This window comes from Notamacropus eugenii, chromosome 3 (genome assembly GCF_028372415.1).
Source record: "Notamacropus eugenii isolate mMacEug1 chromosome 3, mMacEug1.pri_v2, whole genome shotgun sequence".
NCBI classification, from domain to species: Eukaryota; Metazoa; Chordata; class Mammalia; order Diprotodontia; family Macropodidae; genus Notamacropus; species Notamacropus eugenii.
Window position 1 is genome coordinate 154,167,460 of NC_092874.1, and position 27,226 is coordinate 154,194,685.

At 33.4% G+C, this 27,226-nt stretch overlaps 1 protein-coding gene across 5 annotated transcripts in view; it reads left to right on the forward strand.

Moving 5' to 3' along the window:
- Positions 1 to 23,175, forward strand: part of PHTF2 (putative homeodomain transcription factor 2) — a 187,414-nt gene extending 164,239 nt beyond the window's left edge. For 4 of the 5 annotated variants that reach the window (XM_072653176.1, XM_072653180.1, XM_072653177.1 and 1 more), the window contains 7 exons: positions 289 to 561; positions 2,849 to 2,980; positions 5,290 to 5,376; positions 6,700 to 6,855; positions 7,798 to 7,893; positions 19,590 to 19,715; positions 20,647 to 23,175. In XM_072653176.1, coding sequence (XP_072509277.1) covers positions 289 to 561; positions 2,849 to 2,980; positions 5,290 to 5,376; positions 6,700 to 6,855; positions 7,798 to 7,893; positions 19,590 to 19,715; positions 20,647 to 20,667 — 891 coding nt within the window. In that variant the 3' untranslated portion in view covers positions 20,668 to 23,175. Of the gene's footprint in view, positions 1 to 288; positions 562 to 2,848; positions 2,981 to 5,289; positions 5,377 to 6,327; positions 6,447 to 6,699; positions 6,856 to 7,797; positions 7,894 to 19,589; positions 19,716 to 20,646 lie in introns of those variants that run through there. The other variant, XM_072653181.1, reaches the window with a different exon arrangement.
- Positions 23,176 to 27,226: the final 4,051 nt, after the last annotated feature.

Below are 27,226 nucleotides of genomic sequence, written 5' to 3' on the forward strand. Positions count from 1 at the left end.
AAAGGGCATGAGAAGATGATTTTGAATACTATAAAAATGAAGTTAAAAATGAGGTATTTAGAAAATGCTTTACAACCTTAAGATGCAATAGAAATACTAGCAATTTTTGTTTTTAATCAACTCTATTTCTCGTAATGAACCTAATTAAAAAACTTAAAAATTACAACTTTATTATTATATTACAACATATATCATAGTCTGACAACATAGTAAAGTAATTACTAATATAAAGTGATTTTGACATAGCTAACATTTTTATATAAATAATATTACTTTTTCCCCTTGTAGGTCAACAGCTACATACCAGGCATAGGATACCAGATTTTTGCAAATGTGATTTCCCTTGTCCTGGGTTTCACTCCATTTGTTTTCCGACTTTCCCAAGCTACAGACTTGGAACAGCTCACAACATATTCTGCTTCAGAACTTTATATCATTGCATTTGGTTCTAATGAAGACATCTTGGTTCTTTCTATGGTTCTAATAAGTTTTGTAGTTCGTGTATCTCTTGTGTGGATTTTCTTCTTTTTACTCTGTGTAGCAGAAAGAACTTACAAACAGGTGAGTCTGATACAGGCTTCTCATTTAAGGAATAATGAAGGACTTTTTAAAGTGTTTGATATATGAATTTACTTATAAAAATTTTTGGTCTAGATCTCTGATTTTATTGCTGTTGACTCTCTTCAGCATGGAAATTTCCTTTATTGATTCAGATAGGCAATTTATATGCAGCTAATAAGAGACTTAGGTACTTGAGAGGACAAGAATACAGTTGTGAGGGGAAGTAGGGAGACTGGAAATCTAGTTTTTCTCTATGCTTACCTAAATTATAGGGTTAAATAACTTGCCCATAGTGTCATGTAGCAGCTGTCAGAATAAAGACCCGAGTCTAGATCTTCCCAACTCCAGGGCCAAGTTTCCACCCTGCTATGCCATGTTGTTTGTAAAATGTTTTAGTCTATTTTATTACAATTAGAGTACTACTTAGAATGTAAACTTACTTAAAAACATTATGGAGAGGGACAGTGGAAGATCACTATCAATATGGCCTCATAAAATAGCAAAGAGGCAATGAAGATTTTTTTCTAAATGCTACAGAATGCTTAGTGTGAGACCCTACTAAGCCTTGGCACTTTGAGAACATTCGTAGATGAAACTGATTGGATACTTTATGGACAAAAGATGGAACATTTTTTTTTTTTTAGCATTAATAACAATGGAAGCAGCACATTTGGACTCTTAACACCTCTTTCCCCAATGTGCTATGTGAGGACGTAGGCCCTAAAGAAGACATAGTTGAAAAAAAAAAACCAGTTGGATCAGATGTGAGGAAGGGAAAGTAACAAAATAATGGATTACATTACTGCCCTAAGCCAAATAAGAAAACAGTAGCCATTAGTCCATCCACTGATTTTCTCTTCATAAAATCTCAATGAAAATTATTTATACATATCCTCCAAGAATGGGTTTTGTGTTAAGGTAATACATAATTCTTTAATAATTGCAACCACATGGAAAACTCCAGTGACCCTCTTCTACTAATGTTAAGTGAGGCATAAAAGGCAGGTATAATGTCACACACCTGTAATTCTAGCTTTCAGGAAGCTGAGCCTGGTGGATTGGTAGGACTCAGGAGTTCTGAGCTGCAGTGGACTAAGCTCATTGGGTATTCACACCAAATTTAGCATTCACATGGAGAAACCCCCATGTGAGTAAGAGTACTAGTTGGTCCAAAGAGGAATGAACTGGCCCAGTAGGTCAGAGGTTCTATGCAGATCAGAGTAGGACTAGGCCTGTGTGTAATCCCTGAACTTCTAGCTTGGGCAATAGGGACACTCAGTCTTTCTGAAAACAAAACAGGGAGATGTATGTCTGCCAAAGGTATTCATCCGTGTCATGGAAAATGTTCCTGCCCTGTACAGCTTCTAAATGAAAGAGGGATTACCTATGAATGAGGTCTTCCATATATTCCTGTGTATGGATTAAAGTGTTAGTTGCCTCAGACTTGAGAAATGTGACATAGCATTTTCATTGAGTTCTACAAATACCTGAGATAAACCTTTACAATCCATACAGGGAAAACTATTGGATGAAAAACAACTGCTGCCTTCTAGACTATGCCACATTGAATTAGTAGTCCATTGACATTGATATACATCTCTAATATCTGTATCTAGGACAGACACTGAGGATGGTGAGCTAGGACCAGCATTGAATAGGAGAGAAAGAATAAATTAGTTTACATTAGGGAAAAATCCAGGTCTTCATGATAGTATTATACAACCCATTTTTAAAAAACACAAATGTGTCCTTGTGCTATTCTCTGTCTGCCAAATTTGGGACATCACAGTCTTATGGAGAATCCAATTTGACTGACCCAAAGGACAGTCAAAAGGCATGTAGTATTTGTAAGAAGCTATTGCAAATATCCAGAAAGGATTTATCCTGAGGAAGTGGCATATATGACTATATTACCAAAAATATGTGTCTGGAAAAGGAGCGTGAACAAGGGATTGCCAAGGATTGGACAGCTCAAGTGTCTTACTGGTTATCATGAAAAGTAAAAGAACTTCAATAGATACTACAGCATGTTGGATAAGTTTTCTAGGGACAATCTGTGGGATAGATAAATTGGGAATAAAATCACAGGATTAAAAGGCATGAGGAAGTTGCAATTTGCACCAATGGAAGGCATATCCTCATGGTTTCGGTAATGTATTGCTATTTTCTTGTCTTGTTGAATTATAGTACTTAATCATTGGAGACAATACTAATAGCCTATATTTTGATTCTTCTTATTTTTCCTTGTGGTATTTTGGTTGACAAACAACATGGTAATGTTTTGTAGAGACTACTTTTTGCAAAACTCTTTGGACATTTAACATCTGCTAGGAGGGCTCGAAAATCAGAAGTTCCCCATTTCCGACTGAAGAAAGTGCAGAATATAAAAATGTGGCTGTCTCTTCGTTCCTACCTTAAGGTATAGTGTCTGTGATAACATGATTTTTGCAAGCTGGCTATCTATGATTCCAATTCTCTTAATATATATCCAGGTATATGCCATAATTTGCCATGTGAGCATGCCACTAGTCATAATATCCTCTGTGTATCTCTGTCCAGATAGCTAAAGAGAGATTTGATTCATGGATTATTTTTTGCTAGTAATACTTAGAATTTCAAGCCTAACTAAAAAGTACAACATTATATACTTACATGCTAAATATTATTACTATATTATATACTGTAATAATGTATGTTTGTGTTTTAACTTTTTAAATTCTTTCACATATATTGTCTTATTTGAGCCTCACAATCCATCAGACAATAAGATCTTAAAGACCTTAATTTATTTTTGTTTATATGAGTTGCTTAGGTTTCCAAAAAGAGAAATGTTTTTCTTCATAGCACAGCTATCATGAGCCAGCAGAGGGAGCCCACTCCTTATAAAAGACTCAATAAAAAGTATGTGACTACAGGATCATTTCGCTATTTTAAGCAACTCACTATTTTAAAGTCTCACTATTTTATACAAGTAGGCAATTTAGAGTTCTAATTGGCATTCCTAAATCCTTTTTTATGCACTTTTTCTCCCTTTTAAGAAATTTCTTCCAAAATTACTTAAGTTTCTGATAAAATGAGAGGTATTTGAATTATCTATAGCAAAGTACCCTTTGTTTTGAGTGAAGGAGGGCTGTTCAGGTTACTAGCCTCTCTTCTCCTCCAGAGCCATCCTGATATTCCTCAGGATGACTGGAGATGGCCCAGGATGCACTGGGAGACCTTGGGCCTTTTTGGCCAAGGTCTTTGCAGGTACTCACTTAGGGTAAGGTAACTCCCATTCATTGAATAGACCTGTTTAAGAAGTAGCCAGGGCATGCCCCCTTTAATGAGATCAAGAAAAACAAAGATATCAGGCTGGGTGGGAAACAGCAACAGTTACTATTGATAATCACTCTAAAGCTAAGGGGGTCCAGGAGCCCTTGGCAGGGGCCCCTTGGAGTCCCCGTTTCAGAGTGTAGTAGGTTTAAGTGCAAGTCATGTCATCATTTCTTGGATGGCATGGTCTTCTTCGGCAAGAAAGGACGAATACGAGCAAAGTACCCATTCTAAGGTTATCATAGAAATAGCATAGTAGATAGAAAGCTGTCCTGGAAGTCAGAAAGACCTAGATTTAATCCCATCACTAACACTGAGTTTGTGACTCCGGGGAAATCACAACCTCTCATCCTGTAAAGGCCAGTGGTGTCACTCAAATACAAGTACTATACCATACATAAATATCCCTGAGCCTGCTTATTGACTTAATTTTAAAATGTAATATTATCTCTATTTCATTGTATTTTATTTTGTTAAATAGACAGCTCTACTCCAGGCAACTCTAAGGCTATAAGCTTCAGAGAAGAATTAGCATTGATAGAGGAAAGTTTCCTTATCTAGGATTTGCCTATACCAGTGAAATCACAGGTCCAGTTTCTATCTCCGTATTTATTTAAAATATCCTTGAAAACTTAAAAGACTACTAGTATTTTTCTTAATAAAACTGATCCAGCAAGTAGAAGTCGTTGGACATACCTAGAATTCTCTTGCTTTCTGTGTTGTGGTCACAGTAAACTGCATAAAACCATTAGCCTTATACTTGTCTTTCTCTTACCTCTATCTGCTGGATCTGTGATTTTTTTTTTTTTTTGATTTAGGGAATTGCTGGTAAAAAGACTTCCTTCTATCACTGGCTGTGACTAACAGTTATATAGTATACTACCCTCATTTATACCTCTAATACCTCACTGACTTTGTTTGAATTTGTTGGGGGTATTCATACAAACTTAAGTCATCCCTATTGCATGTTGCAAAGTGGTTTCCACCTTGTTGCTGTAGAAGCATGACTTGGTGACAAGGCTTCAACAAGCTCTTCCCCATTTCACCTCCTAATGTTCACTAAGCCAATCTTAGGTTATAAATTCACATTTCTATCAGTAAAAAGTTTTTGGGTTGTATTACTAGTCAGGTGAATATATTACTTCTGGAAGTATACAGGATTGATAGCTCTACCCAGCATAATCAGAACAGAAACCTTTGTTCAGCAATGTCAACTAAAGTTTAAAAGGAATGCTAAGAACCCCATACTATATAAACTCCACTTTTTGGTGCTGTTACATATCCCTAGAAAATAACATCATTAAGTAATTGATGTTTATTGAAGCATTTGAACAACACAGTAAACTACAATCAGTGTAAAACTAATGTTAATGAGTATATGTATTTTTAAAATATCATTTTCCTTCCTTTCAGCGTCGAGGTCCTCAGAGATCAGTTGATGTGATAGTTTCATCTGCATTTTTGTTGACTATTTCAGTTGTGTTTATCTGCTGTGCCCAGGTGAGTTACTTTCTTCTGTATAAATAACTATATGCAATCAAGAATCAGTGCATTCTCTTTCAGAAAACTTTCTAGGTAAAATAGTAAATACGACGGAAAAATGAAAAAATTCCAGCATGTCTTCATTATGTGTTTTAGGTAACATGAATTAATGTATTGAAGGGCCCTTCCTACCTCTCTTCTCTCCCTGCCCCTTCCTTTTCCCCTGAGAAGGATCTGTTCTTTCCTGTGTAAGTTATATTGCTTGATACTAAGCACAGGTCAACTACTTCTCTTAAATTCAAGGTGCATATGTTGTTCTGTGATAGATGTGATATTATTTTATATGGTATTTAGTATAGTGTAACTGCCACCTCTTAACTACTGTTCATAAATGCATTTCTATACCTCTATATTATTTCTACCACTAGTCACTTATTTTGCAGTAAAGAACTATGTAAGTGAAATATATCCTTTTTATATTATGGTGATTTTTTTCATAGATACCCAATATAATGAAAGATGTAGTGAAAGTCATTGAAGTTGTCATTCATTTAAATTCTTTTGAAAGTGCAGAGGTATAATTTATCATCACCTGTAAAACATTTTTTAAAAATAGCAAGGTGAGAGAATATGGTAAAATTAGTGTTTTTTAAAAAATTCTTTAACATCCATTAAAACTTCAATTTAACATTTTGCCTGAGAAATAAAATTTAATATAAAATCTATTTTAAGCCTTGTCCAAAAGGACTTCATTCTGAAGTAGAGAACATTCTAATGAGGTTTTTGTATACTTATTTCTACTTTGGAGAAGATAAATTATTGATAAGCACAATGGTTTATATTAGCCATTTAAAATTTAAGTATTTTATATACAGATGCCACAATTGGTGGGTATAGAATGTTAAATATAGCAAGCATGTTTAAAAAAAACTTGTGTGTATAATGTACACAATTTTGTAATGTTCATAGGATCATAGGATTTAGAGCTGGAAGAGGACCGTAGAGATCATCTAGTCCAACTCCCTTATTTGACAGATGAAGAAATTGAGGCCCAGAAAGGGGAAATGACTTACTCAATCATACAGCTAGTAAGTTGCAGAGCCAGAATTTGAACCCAGGTCCCCTTACGCCAAATCTATCTTTTAAGAAATAGTTTGCAGCCAGACTTAATTGCAGCAAACTAATAACTAGCAAAGAGATACAGGGATTATGCATAAACATTCACATGGAAAGTAGTGTCTCATTCCTTTTAAACTGGAATTTATTATTTTCCTTTCATTAAATGATATTAATTTGAATCATAATTGATTATTCTATCTTTCTTTTGCCTGTGGATTTTAGTTGCTTCATGTACATGAGATCTTCCTTGATTGTCACTACAACTGGGAACTAGTGATCTGGTGTATCTCTTTAACACTTTTTCTTCTACGATTTGTTACTCTTGGATCTGAAACAAGCAAAAAATATAGCAATACCTCAATATTACTTACTGAACAGGTGAGACATCTTATTTAATACGTAGATGTTATAAATTCATGTCTACAATTCACTAGTCACTGCTGGTTTTTCAAAGCACATATGTAATAGAAGTGGTTATATGTATTTATTTTCCGAACACCTTTAATGCTATAGAACTATTTCATTCTGGTTACTTGGTAAAGCACTTGATTGTTTATTCTATTTAGGCTGTATCTTTTTTCTTAGTTTCCATTTGTTTAGAGATTACAGGGGCACATGTGTTATGCAGAAGAGTAGAACAAGTACATTTAGCAGATAAGAGTTTTTATTGAGCAGGAACTTGTTTATATTAAAGCCTGACAGCTTTAGATGGTTATGTTTAGTGTCTGTTAACCTTTTGTAAATTTTTGTCAACTTTTCACGAGTGATAGAAAACAAAATTTGACGGGAAAAAATTGTACCTTAAAAAGCTCATCTAAATGTTACATCTATTATATATGAATGATACTTTATGAAGTTTATCAGATACTTTTACATATATTATCTCATTTAATACTCACCACTACCCTCAGTATTAGGTAGCACAAACATTTTATCTTCATTTTATAGGTAAAGAAATACAAAGCTCAGAGTGATTAAACAGTTTGCCCAAAGTCACATGACTAGTATATGGTATAACATGTACTAGATCCATGGTCTTCTGACTGTTAAGCTTGTGTTCATTCTGCCATGTTGTACCATAAAGAATGGCTACTTCTTCTTGATGGGGTACTGAGGATGAATTTTGTATCTACATTCATAGAACATATTGCTAAGTCAGAAAACCCAAACTAGTTTATTGACTTTAGTTCCTATAAAACCTTATTTATTCTTTGACTATATGGTTCTGTGACTAAAGTAGACTCATTTTAAAGTTAATTCATGATTTTATCTTTTAAAAAATGTTAAGTAAAGTGGTTTTTAATTGATCCTTTTTGTTAGATAAACCTGTACTTGAAAATGGAGAAGAAACCTAATAAGAAGGAGGAACTGACACTAGTTAATAATGTCTTGAAACTTGCTACTAAATTATTGAAGGTAAGAATAAAATTGAAATTAGAATATAACATACATCTGTATGTGGTGGCATTACTTTACATCTTGTTTAGTTTTCTTCCACTTTTCATCTTGATTCATAGCCCTTAAATTCTTCAAAATATTTGTAGTTTATTTTTGAGCATATCATATAATTTGTGTGCCTTGTTAGAGGCATCTCTCCTATGTCATAGTTTATCATTATTATAAATATATAATTGCTCAGATCTGAACTTAGATGTTGAAAATAAAGAAAATTCTGTATTGATCTGAAAAGCTTTTTTCATTTCATATTGGTTAGAATTATTAATTTCAGCTTAAAAGAATATGTAGTTATCACAGTACATATAATAATGCAGTGCAAAGAGTGTGTTGAGTAAGAGTGAGATATTTGTGTCACTTTGCCCAAGACCACCGGGAGATTTGCAGATTATTGAACTTTCCTGAACCTCAGCTTTATCATAAGCAAAATGATAGAGAAATACTCATTATGATGATAGAGTATATAAAATATAACTTATAGAGACATAGAGGAGACATGTATGAAGACAGCTTCAAAATTGTTTTGACAGTTTGACAGAAGTCATAGAAGAACATTTTCTGCTTACAGTTAGTTCAAACAATTGTGGTTAAAAATAGTAATTCCTTCCCAAACTAACTTTGATATTTAATTCCATACAAATTAGTTATTTCATAGATTTAGAGAAAGTCATATCCATTTTTCCATACAAATTTTAAAAGTATCAGGAACTTTCAAGGAGATTTGTGTTCTTGTTGGGTTTTTTCCTCCATTGATGCTTGCTGTTTGTGGATAACAGTGGAGCCTGGGGCCTTCACTTGGTTTTCTCTTTTTCTCACTATGTAACTAGCTCATTTTTTTTTCTTTCTGGGCACATTTTCTTATGTGATTTCATGTGTAATGTGTTGTAGTTGTTGGTACACATCATGTGTTCCTCCAGTTACCCTTTGAGTGATCTTCAGCTTCATTTCTTTGGAGATTATAGTGTAGTATTCAGAGATTCAAGACTGTCGGGGGAAAAGAATAGAGAAATAGATCAAGGGAAGAGAATCAAGAACCTAATGATTATTAAATATTTGACAGACTCGCTAAGGAATAGAATTAATCCAGTTTGAGAAATATTTTGTTGACAAATAGTTTGATAAATATTTGTTTAGTACCCAGTGTGTGCAAAGCACTGAGATACAAAGGCTAAAGTGAGATAGTCTTAGTCTTCAAATACTGCTAAATAAAATCTGAGAAAACTGTATCGCTATACCACCTTTTTTGGAGTTTAGAAGCACACCACAATAAAGTCTTAACCAGAGCAGGGATCTGAATTTGAGGGTGGAAAATTAAAGGCCTTGTATAAAAAGAAATAATTTATTTGTTTTGACTAGAAAAGAGGGATTCTTTTTTATCAAACTAAAAGAAAGAAATCATTGGAGATGAAATCGTACAACAAAAAACATTATGTCTGAATGAAAGGAAAAGAAACATTGGAAGATTGCTTGCAGTAAATTCATTGGATAAAGTCAGTGTGGCTCAGGGAAAAGACAGTTGGACTTGGCGTCAGGAATACTTACACACTGGCTGTATGTGACTATACTAGACACCTCTCTAAGAATAGTTGATTGTATATTGTAGAATTCTGTAGTTATAGAATAGTTGCTGCCCTGCAGCAGCTATATATTGGTATAGCAGCAACTATATATTGGTAAAGAAAGTTTCCTGATCATGAGAAGTTCTCTATCCCAATGAAATCATAGGTCTAGCATCCAGAATCCACAAGGAATAGACACATAATTCTAAAATTGCTCTCCAGTGCAACAGTGATCAAAGAACAGGACCAAAGAAGGAAGTATGAACTGTTAATTATTTGAAATAGTGCTCAAGTTCCATAATAATAACAGGAGTGAAATCAAGACAACTGTAAAAAACACCACATTTTTTTTCCCACTGTAATGGAAAATCTTTTTTGAAATTGTAAAGTTTCATGTTCTTGGGGCTTTGGCCAAGCAGGCATTGGTAGACTTTGAGTGATATAAACTTTATAAAGTTTATATATATATATATATATATATGTAGTAAAGGATCCCCAGACTGATCATACCTTCTGACCCAACAATTTTATTGCTCACATTGTGTGTCAAAAATGTCATAAGGTAACTTTTTTGTTGTTAAAAGAAAAACCACTAAGCTATAATAGCAAAATATTGAATAATGCTTAACTAAATTTATACATTAACATAATTTTAAACTTTTAATTTGAAGCATAAAGAAAATATGGAAGGGCCTATATGAAGTGATGCAGGTATATCTCTATAAGTGTATATTTTCACAGATATTTTACTGAAGAAAGAATGAAACAAAACAGGATCATGGTGGCAGAATTTTAGTAACTGAAGGAGACACAACAAAAGTGTCCTTATTTTCTGGGTTATGTTTTCTTTTTAAATGTTTTCATTGATATTTTAAGTTTCTTACAGTTATTCCAAGTATCCCTCTCCCTCTGCCTCTTCTTCCTAGAGAGCCAGCCTATAAAACAAATAGTATTTTTCAGAAAGGAAAAAAATCAGCACAACTGATCAAAACATTGAAAAAAAGTCCAAAACCATGTGCAATGTGTAATATCTGTTGACCTCCTCCCTCCACAAAGGGGAAGGTTTGGGGCATTCTTTCATATTTCTTTATTTGAGGTCTGTTTAATTTTGTTACATTTTTGTTACATTTTGTTACATTTACTTTTGATATTTTTTGATGTCATTGTTTTTCCATTTATAGTGTTGTAATTTACTGTTTTACTCTACTTACTTCCCTTTGCACCAGTTTCCATAGATCTTTCCATGCTTCTTTGTATTCATCACATACATGATTTCTTACAGCACAGTAATATTCCATTACATACATGAAACAATTTGTTTAGCCATTCCCCGGTTGATTGGCATCTACTTTTGTTTACAATTCTGAACTGTTACAAAAAGTATTACTTCTAAATATTTTAGTATGTATGGGAACTTTCTTCTGCTAAATGTCTTCTTTGGGTTTTAAGTACAGTAATAGGGTCTATAGATCAAGGAATATAATCATTTTACTCACTTCATTTGCCCAATTCCAAATTGCATTTCAAAATAATTATACCATTTCACAGTTCCGCTAACAATAGTAGTAGTAGTGGCTACTCTTCCAAAACCCTTTCATCATTGGCTGTTACCATTTTTTGTTATTTTTGCCAATTTTCAGAGTGAGGTAGAACCTCACGGTTATCTTGATTTGCCTTTGTATGGTAATTTAGAGCCTTCTTTCATGTTATTGTAAATACTTCCTGTACTAGATGTGTTAATTCTGTCTGTGCAAAAGTTTTAAGTAATCCAAGTTATCCATTTTATCTTTTGAAATCTCCTCTGTCTTGTTTCATTAACAGTACAACTCCTATCCCTAGCTGTGCTGTTTCTCTTGTAGGTTTTTTCTTTGTGCTATTTACATTGCATATCTATTTAGAATCTATTGTGGAATATGGTGTATGGTATTGTCCTAAACCTCCTTTCTGCCAAATTGTTTTCCCAGAAGTTTTTAAAATCTGATTAGGAATTTTAACCTAGGTATTTGTGTTTTCCACCTTATCAGAACAAATACTGTTCTATTGAGTTATCTCCATATTTTAATCAATACCAGATGGTTTTGATGATTGCTGCTTTATAATGTAGTTTGAAAGTACTTTCCCTCTTCATCCCTACTTTAATTATTTCTCTTGATAATCTACTCTAGATTTTTTGCTTTTCAAAATGAATTTTATTATTTTATGAAGTTCTATAAAATATCTTGTTGATATAGTATAGCATTAAAAGTGTACATTAATTTTAGTAGTATAATTTTTATTATATTGACAAGGCCTAGCCATGAACGTTGAATATTCTTCTACCTATTTAAATTGCTCTTTATTTCTTTAAGGAGCACTTTGTACTTGAATCCATACAAGTCTTTGGTGTGCTTTGGGAGGTTGATTCCCAGATATTTTATGCATTTGGTTGTTATTTGGAATGGAATTTCTCTATTATTGCTTCTTCTGTTATTATTATATGAAAATGTTGGTGACATTTGAGGTTTATTTTGGAGCCTGCCATTTTGCTTAAAGATATAAATTGTCTCAATTTACTATCTTTACTGATTGCCTAGGATTTTCCAAGTAAGTGATTGTATATATATGTCATCAGTGAATAGGGATCTTTAATTTCTTTCTCTTGTCTTATTGCTGTTACTAATATTTCTGGAACCATATAAAAATAATAGTAGGGAGAGTAGTTATTCTTACTTGATTACCATATTTATTAGAACACATTCTAGTGTGTCCCCATTTCTTCTGATGCTTATTTTTGATTTTAGGTAGATGCTTTTTAATTGTGTCAACAAAAGGTTCCTTTATGATTATACTTTGTAAGTTGTTTAGTATAAAAGAAGTCATGTACTTTGTCAAATGCCTTTTCTGCGTCTGTTGAGGTAATCATGTAGTTTTTGATGTTTTGGTTTTTATTGTGATTAATTATGCTTGCATAATGGTATAACTTCCACTTCGTCATTATGAATGATTTCCTCGATAAATCATTGAAGTCTGACAGAATTTTATTTAAAATTGAGTCAGTGTACATAAATGATTTTGAGCTTTAATTTTTTTTCTGCTTTAAATGTTCCTGGCTTTCATATTAGTACTCTATTTGTCTCTACTAAAGCGCTTTCTTTTTCAATTTTTGAAACTGGTGAAGTGTAGATGCTAACCATTCTTTTAAAACTTTGAGATAATCCTCCTATGAATCCATCAGGACTGGGAGATATTTTTCTTTGATCATTCCATTACTATTTCCTTTTCTGAGTTTGGATAATTTAAGATATTTTTCTGGTCCTCTGATTCTTTGGGTATTTTTATATTTTTGAAGGAATTCTTCTGTTTTGGTTTTTTTTTTAATATTCTCAGTTTTGTTAGCATATGACTGTGTATAATATGTTCTGATTATTCTTTTTATTTTTTCTGGTTTTGCTGTCATATCATCTAACTCATTTGCTATTTTATTGATGTTATTTTCTGCTCCCTTCTTTTTAACCAGATTAGGTAAGGATTTATGAATTTTATTAATCTTTTCAAAGAATGAACTTTTAATTTTTTTTTCACTTCTTATGAGTTTTCTTATTTTTAATTTATCCCTCCTCTGGGGCTTATTTTAGGTTTATTTGTTGGTTTTCCAGTTTTTAAAAATGTGTATTCAATTTATGAATCCTCTTGTTTGTTTTATTAACGTATGTTTCTAAGGTATGATTTCTTTTCCCTTGAGGGTTACCTTAACTGCATCCTAGAAATTGTGGTATGTGGTTTCATCATTATCATTTATTTTACACAGTCATTAATCATGTGTACGACTTGTTCTTTGACCTACTCATTAGTTAAGATTTCATTGTTTAATCTTGATTTGGGTCTGTATCTTTTGTTTCTGCTTCATGAACCAATTACTGTTTTTAATGTGTTGTGTTCTATAAAGGATATATTAACCATTTCTGCATTTTTATATTTGCTTCTGATATCTTTATGTTCTAGCATATGGTTAGTTTTTGTAAAAGTCCCTCATGGTGCTGAGAAATATGTATATTTTTTGCTATCCCACTTAGAAGATGCCATAAATTTTTTGACTCTAGTTTCAACAGCAGATTTTCTTTTTCAGTTCTGTATTTTCTCTTTATCTGTTAGTTTTATCCAAAACAAAGAGAGCTATTGAAATCTCCTATTACTATTGTGTTACCGTCCATGTCTTTTTAAAGCTCAGATGTTTCCTATATGAGATTCCTTTATGAAATTTTTTTATTTCCATTTAGATCATATAAGTTTGTTACTGTAACAGTTAAAATTAAGGTGGATTGTGGCACAAAATTCCAGCATGATCAGTTTATTAGTAAAGTGTGAATTTACCAATAAATAAGATCTCAGCTTCCCCAGCTAAGAACCTGAATGAGAGGGGCAGCTCTTTTTTATGGTTTTGAGGAGTACAGAACAAAGAAAAAGATGCCATAATCAGGGAACAATTATGATTGGTTACAGAGCTGAGGCATGGGGGACAATATAATTGTTTGGGAGTAAGTGGGGGGCTATCAACAACCCCCTGATTCCCCTGAGACTAAGAAATGTTCATTGTTTGAGTATACTTGTAAGGTCAGAAAAGTGGACCAGACTAACAAACCAAACATCTCTGAAAGATAGCTTGGTGATAATTTACTAGACCAGACCTGCATTCTTCAAGGATAACAGATTGCCTGAACAGAAGAATAGAACAGTGATTAATAAGAGAACTGGAATTCCAAACTTAACTCTTTACAAACTAGCTTAATCCTGAACTAAGTTCAGAAACAAAGAACCATGACTTAAGCAACCAGTTACAGAACAAAAATCAACTAACTGTGAATAGGCTCAAGTGAAAAATGATACAAAGTCAATCTAATTATTTCGTTATTGATAATTGATTTTTGTCTATGATTCCTTTCAGCATAACATAGTTTTTTTGTGTACACCTTTCTATTTTTTTCACTTTGTCAGATAGCATGATTGTGTCTTTTGCTTTTTAATTCACTTAATGCCTAGTAATTTTTTCCCCATTGCTCAGTTTTATGTTTTTGTTTTTTAAACATGTTTCTTATAAGCAACAGATTATAGTTTTTTTATTCCAGTTTGTCAGTTTTTTTCCACTTCATTGAGTTGTTTAATCCATTGACATTTAAAGTTATAGTTAATAGTTCAATTTTTAGTATCCTCCTTCTGCTGTAAACACTATATTATGTTCTTTTATTTTACCTCAATCTTTTTTTTAAGGTAACCCTATTTCCACTGGCTATCTTCCCATCACCTTTGATCCCTTCTTCTTTATTTCTTACCCTTTTCATTTTAGGGTTTTACTGATTAGTTCCTTTTTCTCTCATGCTTTTATCTGGTTAAATAATCTTTCCCTCTCATGTCATCTAGTAGATTCCCCTTTCGTTTCAACTAGTTTTATTCATTACTTATTTAAATTTCATTTTTGTACCCCTTTCCCCTCTAGACATTTTCTGCCACCATCCTGTAGGACTTGCCCCGTGGATTCCCCTTTTATAGTAGTACCTTACTTCCAGAATGGCACCAGTTATTGCATGTCAGAGAATACACTATTATATGATAGGATCCTTTCCCAACACATCCCTGATTATGCAGGTTCTCACTGATTCATATGCTCTCCTAGTTATCCTTTTCTTCTGATTTACTTCAGAATATACTCTCTGGGTCCATGCTCTCTCATGCCCACAGGAGTTCCTACTTCCTCATCTCCTGAAGTAAGAGGAGTAGACTTTTCAGCTTCAAATACCCCAGGCCATGGGGCAGCTAGGTTGTACAGTGGATAGAGCACCAGTGCAGGAGTCAGAAGGACCAGAGTTCAAATCTCACCTCAGACACTTGACACTCACTAGCTTTGTGTCCTTGGGCAAATCACTTAACCCCAATTGCCTCATCCTGGGTCATCTCCAGTCATCCTGATGAATATCTGGTCACTGGATTCAGATGGCTCTGGAAGAGAAGTCATCCTGATGAATATCTGGTCACTGGATTCAGAAGGCTCTGGAAGAGAAGTGAGGCTGGTGACCTTGCACAGCCCTTCCTCACTCAAAACAAAGTCAAGTGCAAGTCATGTCATCATTTCTCTGGTGGCATGGTCTTCTTCAGCAACGAAGGATGAACACACACACACACCCCAGGCCACCCTCAGCACAAGGTGTCCATTTCCCTTCACAGACCTCTCTAAACCCATAGGAGCATTGATCAGTAGAACACCTTCTCATGACAGAAGCAAGACTTCCTTCCTTTTCCTCTCCTCGTTGCCCACTCCCCCCTCTTTCTAAGACCACTGGAGTCACCTTCCCTTCATTGCTAGCCCTTGATTTGACACCTTCTTTATCCTCCTACCACCCTCACTTCCTCATGTTGTAATGTAGTCCCACACAAAAAAATTATGAAAAGAGAATCAACAGCTTGGTAAAAGAGGCATGAACAGCCAGTTTTCAAAAGAAATAATTAAAGCTATCTGTAGTCATATAAAAAATGCAAATTTAAACAGCTCTGAGATACTACCTCACACCTATCAGAAAGACAAATGCTAGAGAGGATAGGAGAAAACAGTTACACTGATAGAGTGTTGGTGGAGTTGTACTAGTGTGGCCATTCTGGAAAACAATTTGGAACTATGCCCAAGGGACCATAAAACTGTGCATACTCATTGACCCAATCATATAGCTGTTAAGTGTATACTGAAAAGTGAAGTGAGAAGAACTAAAACATCATTGTGCACAGTTACAGCAATGTTGTAATGACAATCAACTGTGAAAGACTTGACTACCCTGATTAATAAAACTATCCAAGACAGTTCCAAAGGACATATGATGAAAAAAATGCTGTCTGCCTGCAGAGATCTGAGAACAGATGAATTCTTGAGTGTAAATTGAAGTACAATTTTCTTTTGTTTTCTTTTTGGCCATATGGCTAATACAGAAATTTGTTTTGCATAATTTCACATGTATAATTGAAATCCTATTGCTTGCCTTCTTAGTGGGTGAGGGAGGAGTAGGAAAGAGGAAGAAACTGGAACTAGATTTTAAAGGAAAAACATTAAAAAGAAATATGTATTTTTTGAAAATAAAAAAAAATTTATTTGAATTGGAAGGGAAAATAGTAAAGTTGTATTAGGAGAACCTTAACAAATCCCTTTCAGACATAGTGCAGTCCACCCAAAAGATGTGTATAGAAATGATAGAACTCTGGTGATTATTAAATGAATAAAAAGTTTTACATTTCAGCTGCATGTAGCTCCTCTACACATCATTTAATAATCCTATTGCAAATTAAATTATATCCAATAAGGACCCTTTTAAATTATAAATTATTTTGAAACTAAATAACAATTCTAAAGAACTGGTAGTTCAGAGAAAAAAATTAGTAGAAGTAATAGAAAATCTCAAAAATAATCATGAGAATCATAAAACTTATGGGAAAAACAAGTAAATTAATTGGGAATGCTTAAAACTTGAAACTTAAAAATAAACTTAAAACTTGAAAAATAACAAAGCAGAAATCCTCAGCCAAATGACAAACTAGAAGTTCTGAAAGTTAAAGAGGAAATTAATAAAATTGAAAGCAAAAGACCATTGAATTGATAAGGCTTTTAAAAACCAGTGTAATAATCTAAGAGAAGGGAAAACAAAATTGTTCAATACAAAAAATTTAGAACAATTGAAGAGGAAATAAAGGAAATTAAGAGAAATCCATGTTGCTCAATTAAAAACTAACAAAATTCATAATAGAAAATAGATGAATTTTTACAAAAATATAAAATACGAAAAGAAGAAATTTGCTATTTAAATAACCTTTTATCAGAAAAAGAAGTTGAACAAAAACCGTAAAAGACTACTACCATAGTGGAGGAGAAAAAAAAAAACTTGTATCAGATGGATTCAGAAGTAACATATCAAACATTCAAAGAACAATTAGTTCAACATAAACTATTTGAAATAAGAAGAAACCCTCCTAGTCTTTATTTGTTACAAATGGTCTTGACAGCTAAAAGCCAGGGAAAGACAAAACAAAACTAGAGACCAATGTCTTTAATTGTTGATGTTCAAAATTTTTACATCAAGTGTTTTCAAATAGACTGAAACAATATATTAGAAAGATTATACTGTATGAACACGTTGAGTTCATGCTAGAAATGCGAAGTTGGTTCAACATAAGGAAGACCACAAATATAATAAGCCATATTAATAATATAAGTAATGCAAACCGTATAATTATATTAGTAATTGCTGAAAAAGCTTTTGACCAAATCCAAAAATGATTTGTATAAAAAACAAAACACTAAGAATCTTAACAAGATAGTCAATAGTGCTTCTATCTAAAGAGAAAAGGTAGAGGCCTTTCCAGTAAGATCAGAGAACAAGTGAAGGGGAAGCAGAGGTGTACCTCTGTTTAACATGATGCAGAAAATGAAATGGAAGGAGTTGGAGGCAGGTGGGTTGTGCAGTGAGTAGAGGTTTGAATTCCTCAGACACTTAGAAGCTGTGTGATGCTGGGCAAGTCACTGCAGCTCTCAGCTTTAATTGCTTTATCTCTAATATAGGGATAATAAGAGCACCTGTCTTACAGGATTATTATATCGAATGAGAGAATATGTTAAAGTGCTATATAAATGCTAGCTAGATATAAGTACAGGCAAAGAGAAAATAAAATTATCCCTTTTTGCTGATGATTTAATGGCATACTTAGAAAACCTTAGGGAATCAACTAAAAACTAATGAAAATAATACCTCCAGAAAGCTGCAGGATATAAGATAAATCACCTAAATCATCAGCATTTCTGTTTATTGTCAACAAAACCCATCCAGACTAATGAGAAAGAAAAATTCTGTTCAGAATAAATACAGAAGTCATATTTTCTTCCAGGATTCATAGTCCCTTTGTAAAATAAAGATGGACTTACTGTAGCTGGGTATTAATTACCTATGGGTAGGTTAAGCTAATATAATGAAAATCATAATGCTATGTAAATTAAATAACTTAATCTGTACTGCACAAGTCAGATTCCCAAAACAATGTTTTATAGAGCTAGAAAAAAATAGCACATTATTGTGTTCTTTCTTCATTGCTGAAGAAGAACATGCCATCAGAGAAATGATGACGTGACTTGCACTTGACTTTGTTTTGAGTGAGAGAGGGCTGTGCAGGTCACCAGCCTCACTTCTCCTCCTGGGTCATCCAAATAGTACATAGGCAGGATGTAATGGTTAATAGTGAAAAAAGAATGGGAAACAAAGTCTCAGAACTGTGCTACAAAGCAGTTGTCATTAAAACAATTTTGAACTGTTTTAAAAAATAAAAAGATCAGTGCGGTAGAGTAGATACCCAGCAAACAGACGCAAACAAAAATAATACCAGACTGGGAGGGAAGGATTCATTATTTGACCGAAACTCCAAGGGAAACCATATAGCAATTGGATAGACATTAAATTAAAACTAATACTTCACAGCATATGCCAGGGTGTTCTCCAAATGAATAAACAAAGATCCGATTAAAAAGATCACATCATAAACAAAGTAGAGGAGCAAGGAAGAAGTTATCTTTCATACCTTTAGATAAAAGAAGGGTTAAAGTTAAACAAATATTAAAGAGGATTACATAAGATGAAATTGACAATTTTGATTTTATATAAAAAGCTCTTCCACAAATAAATCTAATGTAAAAATTAATAGAGAAACAAAATGACAACTACAGTTCCTTGTTTTAACTTTAGCTGTTTTAATAATCTCTAAATATATACACAGTAGCAGGTGTTGATTCTTTTAAGCATTGACTGTTAAAGTATTTCAGTGTCTTTTTCCCTGAAGTTGTTCAACATCGGCAGTATGTAAAGAGAACTAGATTTGAATTGGAGGACTAGGTTCAAAATCTAACCAAGTAACCTCAGACAGGCCTCTCTGTAAACTCTATATAACTTGGTCTGTCTCTGTAAAATGAAGATGATTCTTACAGCCCCTTCCAGCTCTGGCTGTCATGTTATTCCTTTAGAACCTAATGAATTCTAAGCTTGTGATATTTTCACTTTGTTATGATGATTTTATTTCTAATGATTTCTTTTTCTTTATTACTAGGAATTGGACAGCCCCTTCAGGTTATATGGGCTTACAATGAATCCGCTGCTTTACAATATTACCCAGGTTGTCATATTGTCTGCTGTTTCTGGTGTTATCAGTGACTTACTTGGATTTAATTTAAAGGTGAAAGCTTGCTAAACATTCTCTTTCTTTAGTACTAAAATGAATATTGTGACATTTATTTAGCTTCCAGCACTCTTTTCTAAATTTTATACATATATCTAGTGCAGTGGAGACTTTTTTGTGCTCTTATAGGAGTAGAGAAGAAATTGTACATTTAATTTCTAGGAATGATATGCATTCTATATAACCCTATAGGAACTGATAATTTGGAGAATTTTTTATAAAGTATACTCTTGTAACACTCCCTCCTCTCCAGTTTTTTTGACTGAGACTATATTATACTTTTAAATTCTCCAGAATATTTGCAACCTTTTTAGAGAATTTGTTTTTTTGACATACTTGTGATTTCACTGGTGTACAGGACTTTTAATGAGGAAACTATCTCTATCAATCCATATCTAGAACTCTTCCATGATCTGTATAGTATTAGAGAGTTCTTTTAGGGTACTTAGAGTTTGAAACCTGTGTAAAGTTACCGAGCTAGTAGATGCCAGAGCTAGGATTCAAACCCGGTCTAACGATTTTGAGGTCTTTGTCCACTATGCCCCACTATCTCATCATAGAGAATGCATAATGCAATCGTGTACTTATTACAAATTCCTATACCTTTTTGTTAAAAGACATAAAGAAACTTCTTATTGTTTTGTTTTCTTTTAAAAATAGCTCAAAAGTAGGGGGGACAGCTAGGTGGTGCAGTGGCCCTGAAGTCAGGAGGACCTGAGTTCAAATGTGGCCTCAAACACTTACTAGCTGTGTGACCCTGAGCAAATCTCTTAACCCCAATTGCCTCCCTTCCAAAGCCCCTCAAAATGATTGTATGACCTAGAGAAGTGAGGATGGAGAATGTTAGAAAAGGGTGTGACTAATGTTATTCTGTAAGTCTGGCTTTATAACTTAAATGGTTTCTGACACTGTATTGTTTTCTCTTTAGCTTTGGAAGATCAAATCATGACAATGTTGAGAAAAGGCCTCGTCCTGTTTTCTGAAACAAGAGAACTGACTAAGCTGTCTAAAAGCAGTCACTGAATCTGTGCTTCACAAGCTACAGTCTCCTTAAAGGATGTAGCTTAGAAAATTGAAGTGTTTACATCTGACTGTCTTGTGCAATTGTTATATTTATTTTTACCTTTTCACTGTTTTTACACGTTAGTCTTTATATTTTATTTTCAAACATTGATATACCTAGTTATTGAAAGGGTGATAAAAACTGATATCCATATACTTGAGATCCTGGTAATAGTTCATTGTCAGTTGCTAACTTAATGAATCCAGAGTATAGAAGTCATTGCTGAGAATTGTTTCCTCAGAGGTAGAGCAAACTTGCCTTACTTTAGAAAAAAATTCTTTAGGTTAAACAGTTTATAATGTTTCTGTAGGCACAAACTGAATACACCCAGCATTCTGATACATTCAGAATAGACTTAATTGTTCTGAACAAGAACCAACTGTGGGTTGACAGAAATAGTCAAATGATTTATTTTCTGTGTTAGAACACTTTCGATATCCAATCAGAGTTTTCTCTGTATTTTACATTTGGAACAATTCCAGGATCTAAACTGATTAAGCTGCAGTTTAAGCACCCTTCAGTATTAATAAATTAATACGGTATCATATAAAAAAGGTCAACAAGTGCTCTTTGATGATAAAACTCTTAGTAGAGCAATAATTGTAAATGGTTACAATGCCATAAGGTATTTTGATAAAAATTAATTAGTAATAATTGTATTTATTTAAAACACTGGGCTGTTTGCACATCTCCAACTGTGCATGCTCAAAATGTGCACTTTTAAAATGATTACTTTTAATGTGTGTCTTTATATGGAATATGCTATAGTGTACTGGGGCATGCTATGGTATCCTTTTGAGTGAGGTATTTATGCTCATCTCACAAGTGAAGTGCCTCTTGATTTTACTAAGTACCTTATGTTTACTCAAGTAAAATAGATTTTTTTCCCCCATGGTACACTATAGCATATGCCATTTATACCACACTCAAGTGAATAATCTAAGTACAAATACCCATAAAAGAAATATATGTATACACACACACACACACACACACACACACACACATACACACACACCTGTTCGTAGAACCGTGTAAAAATTTTTCAAAAAATACAGTTTTTACAAGCTCTTTATTCTGTAAATTTCATGCTAGATATACACCTCCTTTCTCATTGGTAATAAGGGCTATATAGAAGTATAATTTTTCTAGAAAACTGATTTCTCCACAGATGTCAAATTGAGTACTTTATCTTATTGGCATATTAGACATATAGAGTTAACTTGAAGGTATCTTGTTGAATCTTGATTTAAAGTTGTTGTATTTGTATAATCAATTATGACTAATGAATTTTCTGAAAATTGGATGTTTGCCCCAAACTAGGAATTGTTTGAAACAAGTAAAAATCCTGTTTGAGCCAAGTCCATCATGTTAAATATATTCAAACCCTTACAATTTTTAGGAAATTAAGCATTGTAATTTATAAATGGCTCATTGGGGACTGGCATATTTAGTTCAGTGTTCACCCAAATCATAACTTCAGATCAGGTATGTGTAAAGAATAGGATCATGTAGACAGCCCTTTGTTCTTATCATTCCATACAATCACAGTAGGTTTGGGGTCATTGAACCTCAAATGTGAGGTATACACTACTTCTATGTAAAGTAACAAGTAAGCATTTTTAAAAATTTGCCTGTGTACTAATAAGTTTAATAATGACCAAAGTGCATTCTGATTTTTTGAAGGAATGTATTACTGGAGCTTTAAGAACATATTTAGTTTATTATGTGATAAATTAGGCTATGTCTGATATGTTGCTTCTTCCTCTGTTGTCTCCTGTTGGAGTTGTTTTTAGGAATTATATTTTATAAACAACTTTTCAAAAATAAGGTACAAACCTACACAGAACTTACATTTTGCACAGAATATATTTTGAGAAAAAAAAGTACAGCTTGAGTTCTGTTGGGGGTAAAAGTGAAACTTATATCTCAAAAAACAAAACTTTTTATTTCAGAATGGAAGTATTTTTGAGAAATGTAAATGGTGAATATACTGATTTAAGAAAGCCTGTTTTAGAATTGAAGGTGGGAGATGACATTAACTACAGTTCACCTCTCAACAACTTTTTATTATTCTGCTGGATTGTGTCACTAACATTGGCAGCAAAGGACAATAAAATAATTTGTCATTTGAAGTAATTTTAGCCTGGCACTGAAGCAGGAAAATTTAAATTGTTGTCATTAATTATATTATAAATGTAAGAAAATTAAGGAAATTGTTACACATCTCATAACATAGAAAAACCAGGTCAAAAATAGAGGTAAGTGGAAATGTGGCAGATATTGTGTGTTAACTATCTTTCTGTTTTGTTTTGTTTTGTTTGCCACATATATTGTAAATGAAAGTTGATCAGCAAGTTTAAAATAAAGAAATCTGTGGCTGATGGTATGAAAGATTGGCATTAATTTTAAAAAACTCATACTCAACTGCTTTTCTATGGCTGTGTACGTTAACCTGGTAATTGTCTAATGGACTTAGAGTGAGGAGAGAAATCCAAATTTTTTGAAGACAACATAACAGAATTAGAAGTAATATTTCTGTGAAGGGAAAAGAGATGATGTAAAAAGAATGTAAATTCTCTAATAAAAGCAATAAAGAAAGAGATAACGGAGACCTGGAACAGAAATTAAGAAAGCTTAAAGATCATTGAATACTATGAAAAAGAAGTACTAAAACTAAAAATTCAAATGATACAGAAGAAATATCAGTAAAATCAAAAGAGAGGCAAAACGGAAAAATACATAACTGCAAGAAACACATCTCCTCTGGACAGGACGTAGAAAAACAATCTAAAAACCATCAGGCTCTTAGAGCATAGTGAAACAATAACATAGAAGTCCCTTGAATACCCTATTTTAAGAAATCAAAGTTGACCAGAATAGCAAATCTATAAACTTTAACTTGGTACTTGGTACTTATTGTAAATGGGAGATTGTTGTTCAATGGACAAACAAATTGACATACTTCTATAGGAATTCACCAAGGGACCAGGGGCCGTTCCTGGGTAAGGACCAGAGGAGACCAGTGACCACACCTTTCCCCAGATCACACCACCTAGCACTAAAAACGTCCATAGCCCCAGAAGTAGTTCTGAAAACAGGGCAAAAAAGCCTGAAGTTTGAGACAGTGTTCCTCCCCCTCCCCCTTGAAGAAAATTACACCTTACAAAACAGAACTGACAAATGGAAAAAGAGGTACAAAACTTGACTGATGGAAATAACTCCTTAAGAATTAGAATTGGGCAAGTGAAAGCTAATGGCCTCATGAGACATCAGGAAACAAAACCAAGTCAAAAGAATGAATAAATAGAAGAAAATGTGAAATATCGTCAGAAAAACAACTGACATAGAAAACAGATCAAGGAGAGATAATTAAAAATTATTGGACTACCTGAAAGTTATGATCAAGGAAAGCTTTGATATCATATTTCAAGAAATTATATAAGAAAATTGCTCTGATATCCTAAGACCAGAGGGTAAAATAGAAATTGAAAGAATCTCCTGAGATTCCAAAATGAAACTTCTAGAAATATTACAACCAAATTCTAGAGCTCTCAGGCCAAAAAGAAAATAATTTAAAGAGCCAGAAAGACTTATTCAAATACCATGGTGCCACAGTCAGTCAAGATTTAGCAGTTAACCATGTCAAAGGAGCAAAGGTCTTGGAGTATGATATTTCAGAAAGCAAAAGAGCTAGGATTATGACTGAGAATAGCCTTTAAAATTAATTAACAAGAAGCGAAGAGGAAAGGACACCAATTAAAATAATGGCAAATGACTAAGATTGTACCCTGATAATTTTGGAATCCTCACGGCTAAACTTGGTACTTTTTTTTCAGGTAAGAAAAGGCATACTTTCACAAAAAAAAAAACCTTATTAATAAGTTTTATCATTATTATGGTGTAACATATTTAAATGGCTATTATGAGATACAGGACTAGACTTGGTAAAAATCCTTCTCCCACCTCATGTTTGTTTTTCCTTTAATCTTGTGGTATCTTCATTTCTCATATACCATGTGTCTGTTGTATCCTGCCAGAGGCCTTTCCTAACCCAGCAAGGTGCTAGTACTTTCTGTAATTCTGTGTGTGTATGTGTGTGTGTGTGTGTGTGTGCGCATGTATGTGTGTGTATACATACCTACTTATTGACGTTGTCTCTTCCATTAGAATGTTAAGTCCTTGCCTACCCAACAAAACAGTGTAACCCTTCAAGGGGAAAAAAAAATAGTATTTAATGAAATGAAAACTTTAAAGCATTTCTGATGAAAAGACCAGATATGAATAAAAAATTTGACTTTCAAATACAAACTTCAAGAGAAGCATAAAATGGTAAACATGAAAGAAATCATAAGGGAATAAGGTTGAACTGTTTGCCTTTCTATATGGGAAGAGGATACATGTGACTTTTAAGAACTTTTTAGGGCAGTTAGAAGGATTCTACATAGAGAACAGGGGAGTGAGTTGATTATATTGGGATAATGAAAAAAGAGCAAGGGAAAGAAAGAGGGATGCTCTAGGAGAAAGGGTAAAGTAAGGAAGAGGAAGAATGAAGAAAGCGATCTCACTTAAACAAGGTGTGAGGAGAAAATGGTGAAGGGGTGGGCAACACTTGAATCTTACATATAAATTGGTTCAAAGAGGGAACATATTTGTGTGTGTGTGTGTATTCAGTTGCTAATAGAAACCTATATTACCCAGTAGGGAAGGAGAATGGGAAAGGAATAAGAGAATGTGTGTGTGGAGGGGGGCAGGTGGTGTCATAAAAGGGAAGGTAGTTAAAAGGCAGTGGTTAGAAGCAAAACAGATTTTAGAGGAGGGACTGGATAAAAAGGAGGATAAACAGAAGAAAATCAGGATGGAGTAAAATGCTCTTAATAATCATAACTGAATGTGAAGAACTCACCCATAAAATGGAAGTGGATGGCAAAGTGGATTAGAAAACAGAATCCAACAATGTTATTTTCAAGACACACTTGAAACAGATTAAAATAAATGGCTAGAACAGAATCTATTATGCTTCAGTTGAAGTAAAAAAAGACAGAGGTGGTAATCATGATAAAACAAAAAGCAAAAACAGACCTAAGTAAAAGGAAATAAGCAGGGAAACCCACATCTTGCTGGAAGACACCATAAACAATGAAGTAATATCAATACTAAACATATATACAACCAATGGCAAAGCATCTGAATTCCTAAGGAAAATTTAAATAAATTACAGGAAGAAATAGTGAAATTATACTAGAGGGGAACTTAGCTTTCCCCTCAGACCTAAATAACTAATCATAAAAATATATGAGAAAGAAGTTAAGGAGACGAATAAAATTTCAGAAAAGTTAGGTATGCTAGCTCTCTGGAAAAAATTGAATGGAACTTTTTCCTCAACTATACATAGCACCTTCACAAAAATTGACCACATATTAGGGCATAATAACCTCACAACCAAATACAGAAAAACAAATATTAAGTGTACTTTTTTCAGACCTTAAGGCAATATGTTCAATAAAGGGCTGTGGAAGCATAGATTAACAATTAATTGGAAACAATAATCTAATCCTAAAGAATGAGTGGGTCAAGGAGCGAATCACAGGAACAATTTCATTGAAGAAAAGGACAACAATGAGACATTTAAAAATTGTGAGATGCAGCCAAATCAATACTTAGGGGGAAATTTTTATTTCTATACATGTACATCAATAAAAGAAAGAGCACATCAGTGAATTGGGCATGCAAATAAAAAAACTGGAAAAAGAACAATTTAAAAATCCCCAATTGAATATTAAAATAGAAATCTTGAAAATCAAAGGAGAGTTGAATAAAAGTAAAACATTTTTGAATAAGTCAAACTAAGAGCTGGTTTTATGAAAAAGCCAATTAACTATATTGTTGGTTAATTTGACTTAAAAAAATAAAACCAAATTACTAGTATCAAAAATGGAAAGGGTGAACATACTACCAATGAAGATGAAATTAAAACAATTATTGGGAAGTACTTTGCCCATTATATGCCAGTAAAACTGACAATATAAATGAAATGGATGAATATTTACAAAAATATAAACGGCCCAGATTAACACAAGAGAAAATAGAATACTGCATTAACCCTATCTTAGAAAAAAATTGAACAAGCCATCAGTGAGCTCTCTACTTAAAAGTCCTCAAGACCAGATGAATAGACAAGTTGTTAGTGTTGTTCATCTTTCATTTTCAAAGAGGACCATTGTCATCACAGGGTGATGTCTTGACTTGAATGTGAATTAAGTGAGGCTAAGTTGTGCAAAGTGGTCAGTTTCACTTTATCTTCCAGAGTCATTGAAGTCCAGGGACCACAAAAGTCAAGATGTCTAGTGATGGTCCAGGATGCAGTGGATGAACATCTTCAGCATCTGACCAACTTCTAAGCACTCCACAACCCCTTCGGCAGCTGCCTTTATGGCTGTTGGAA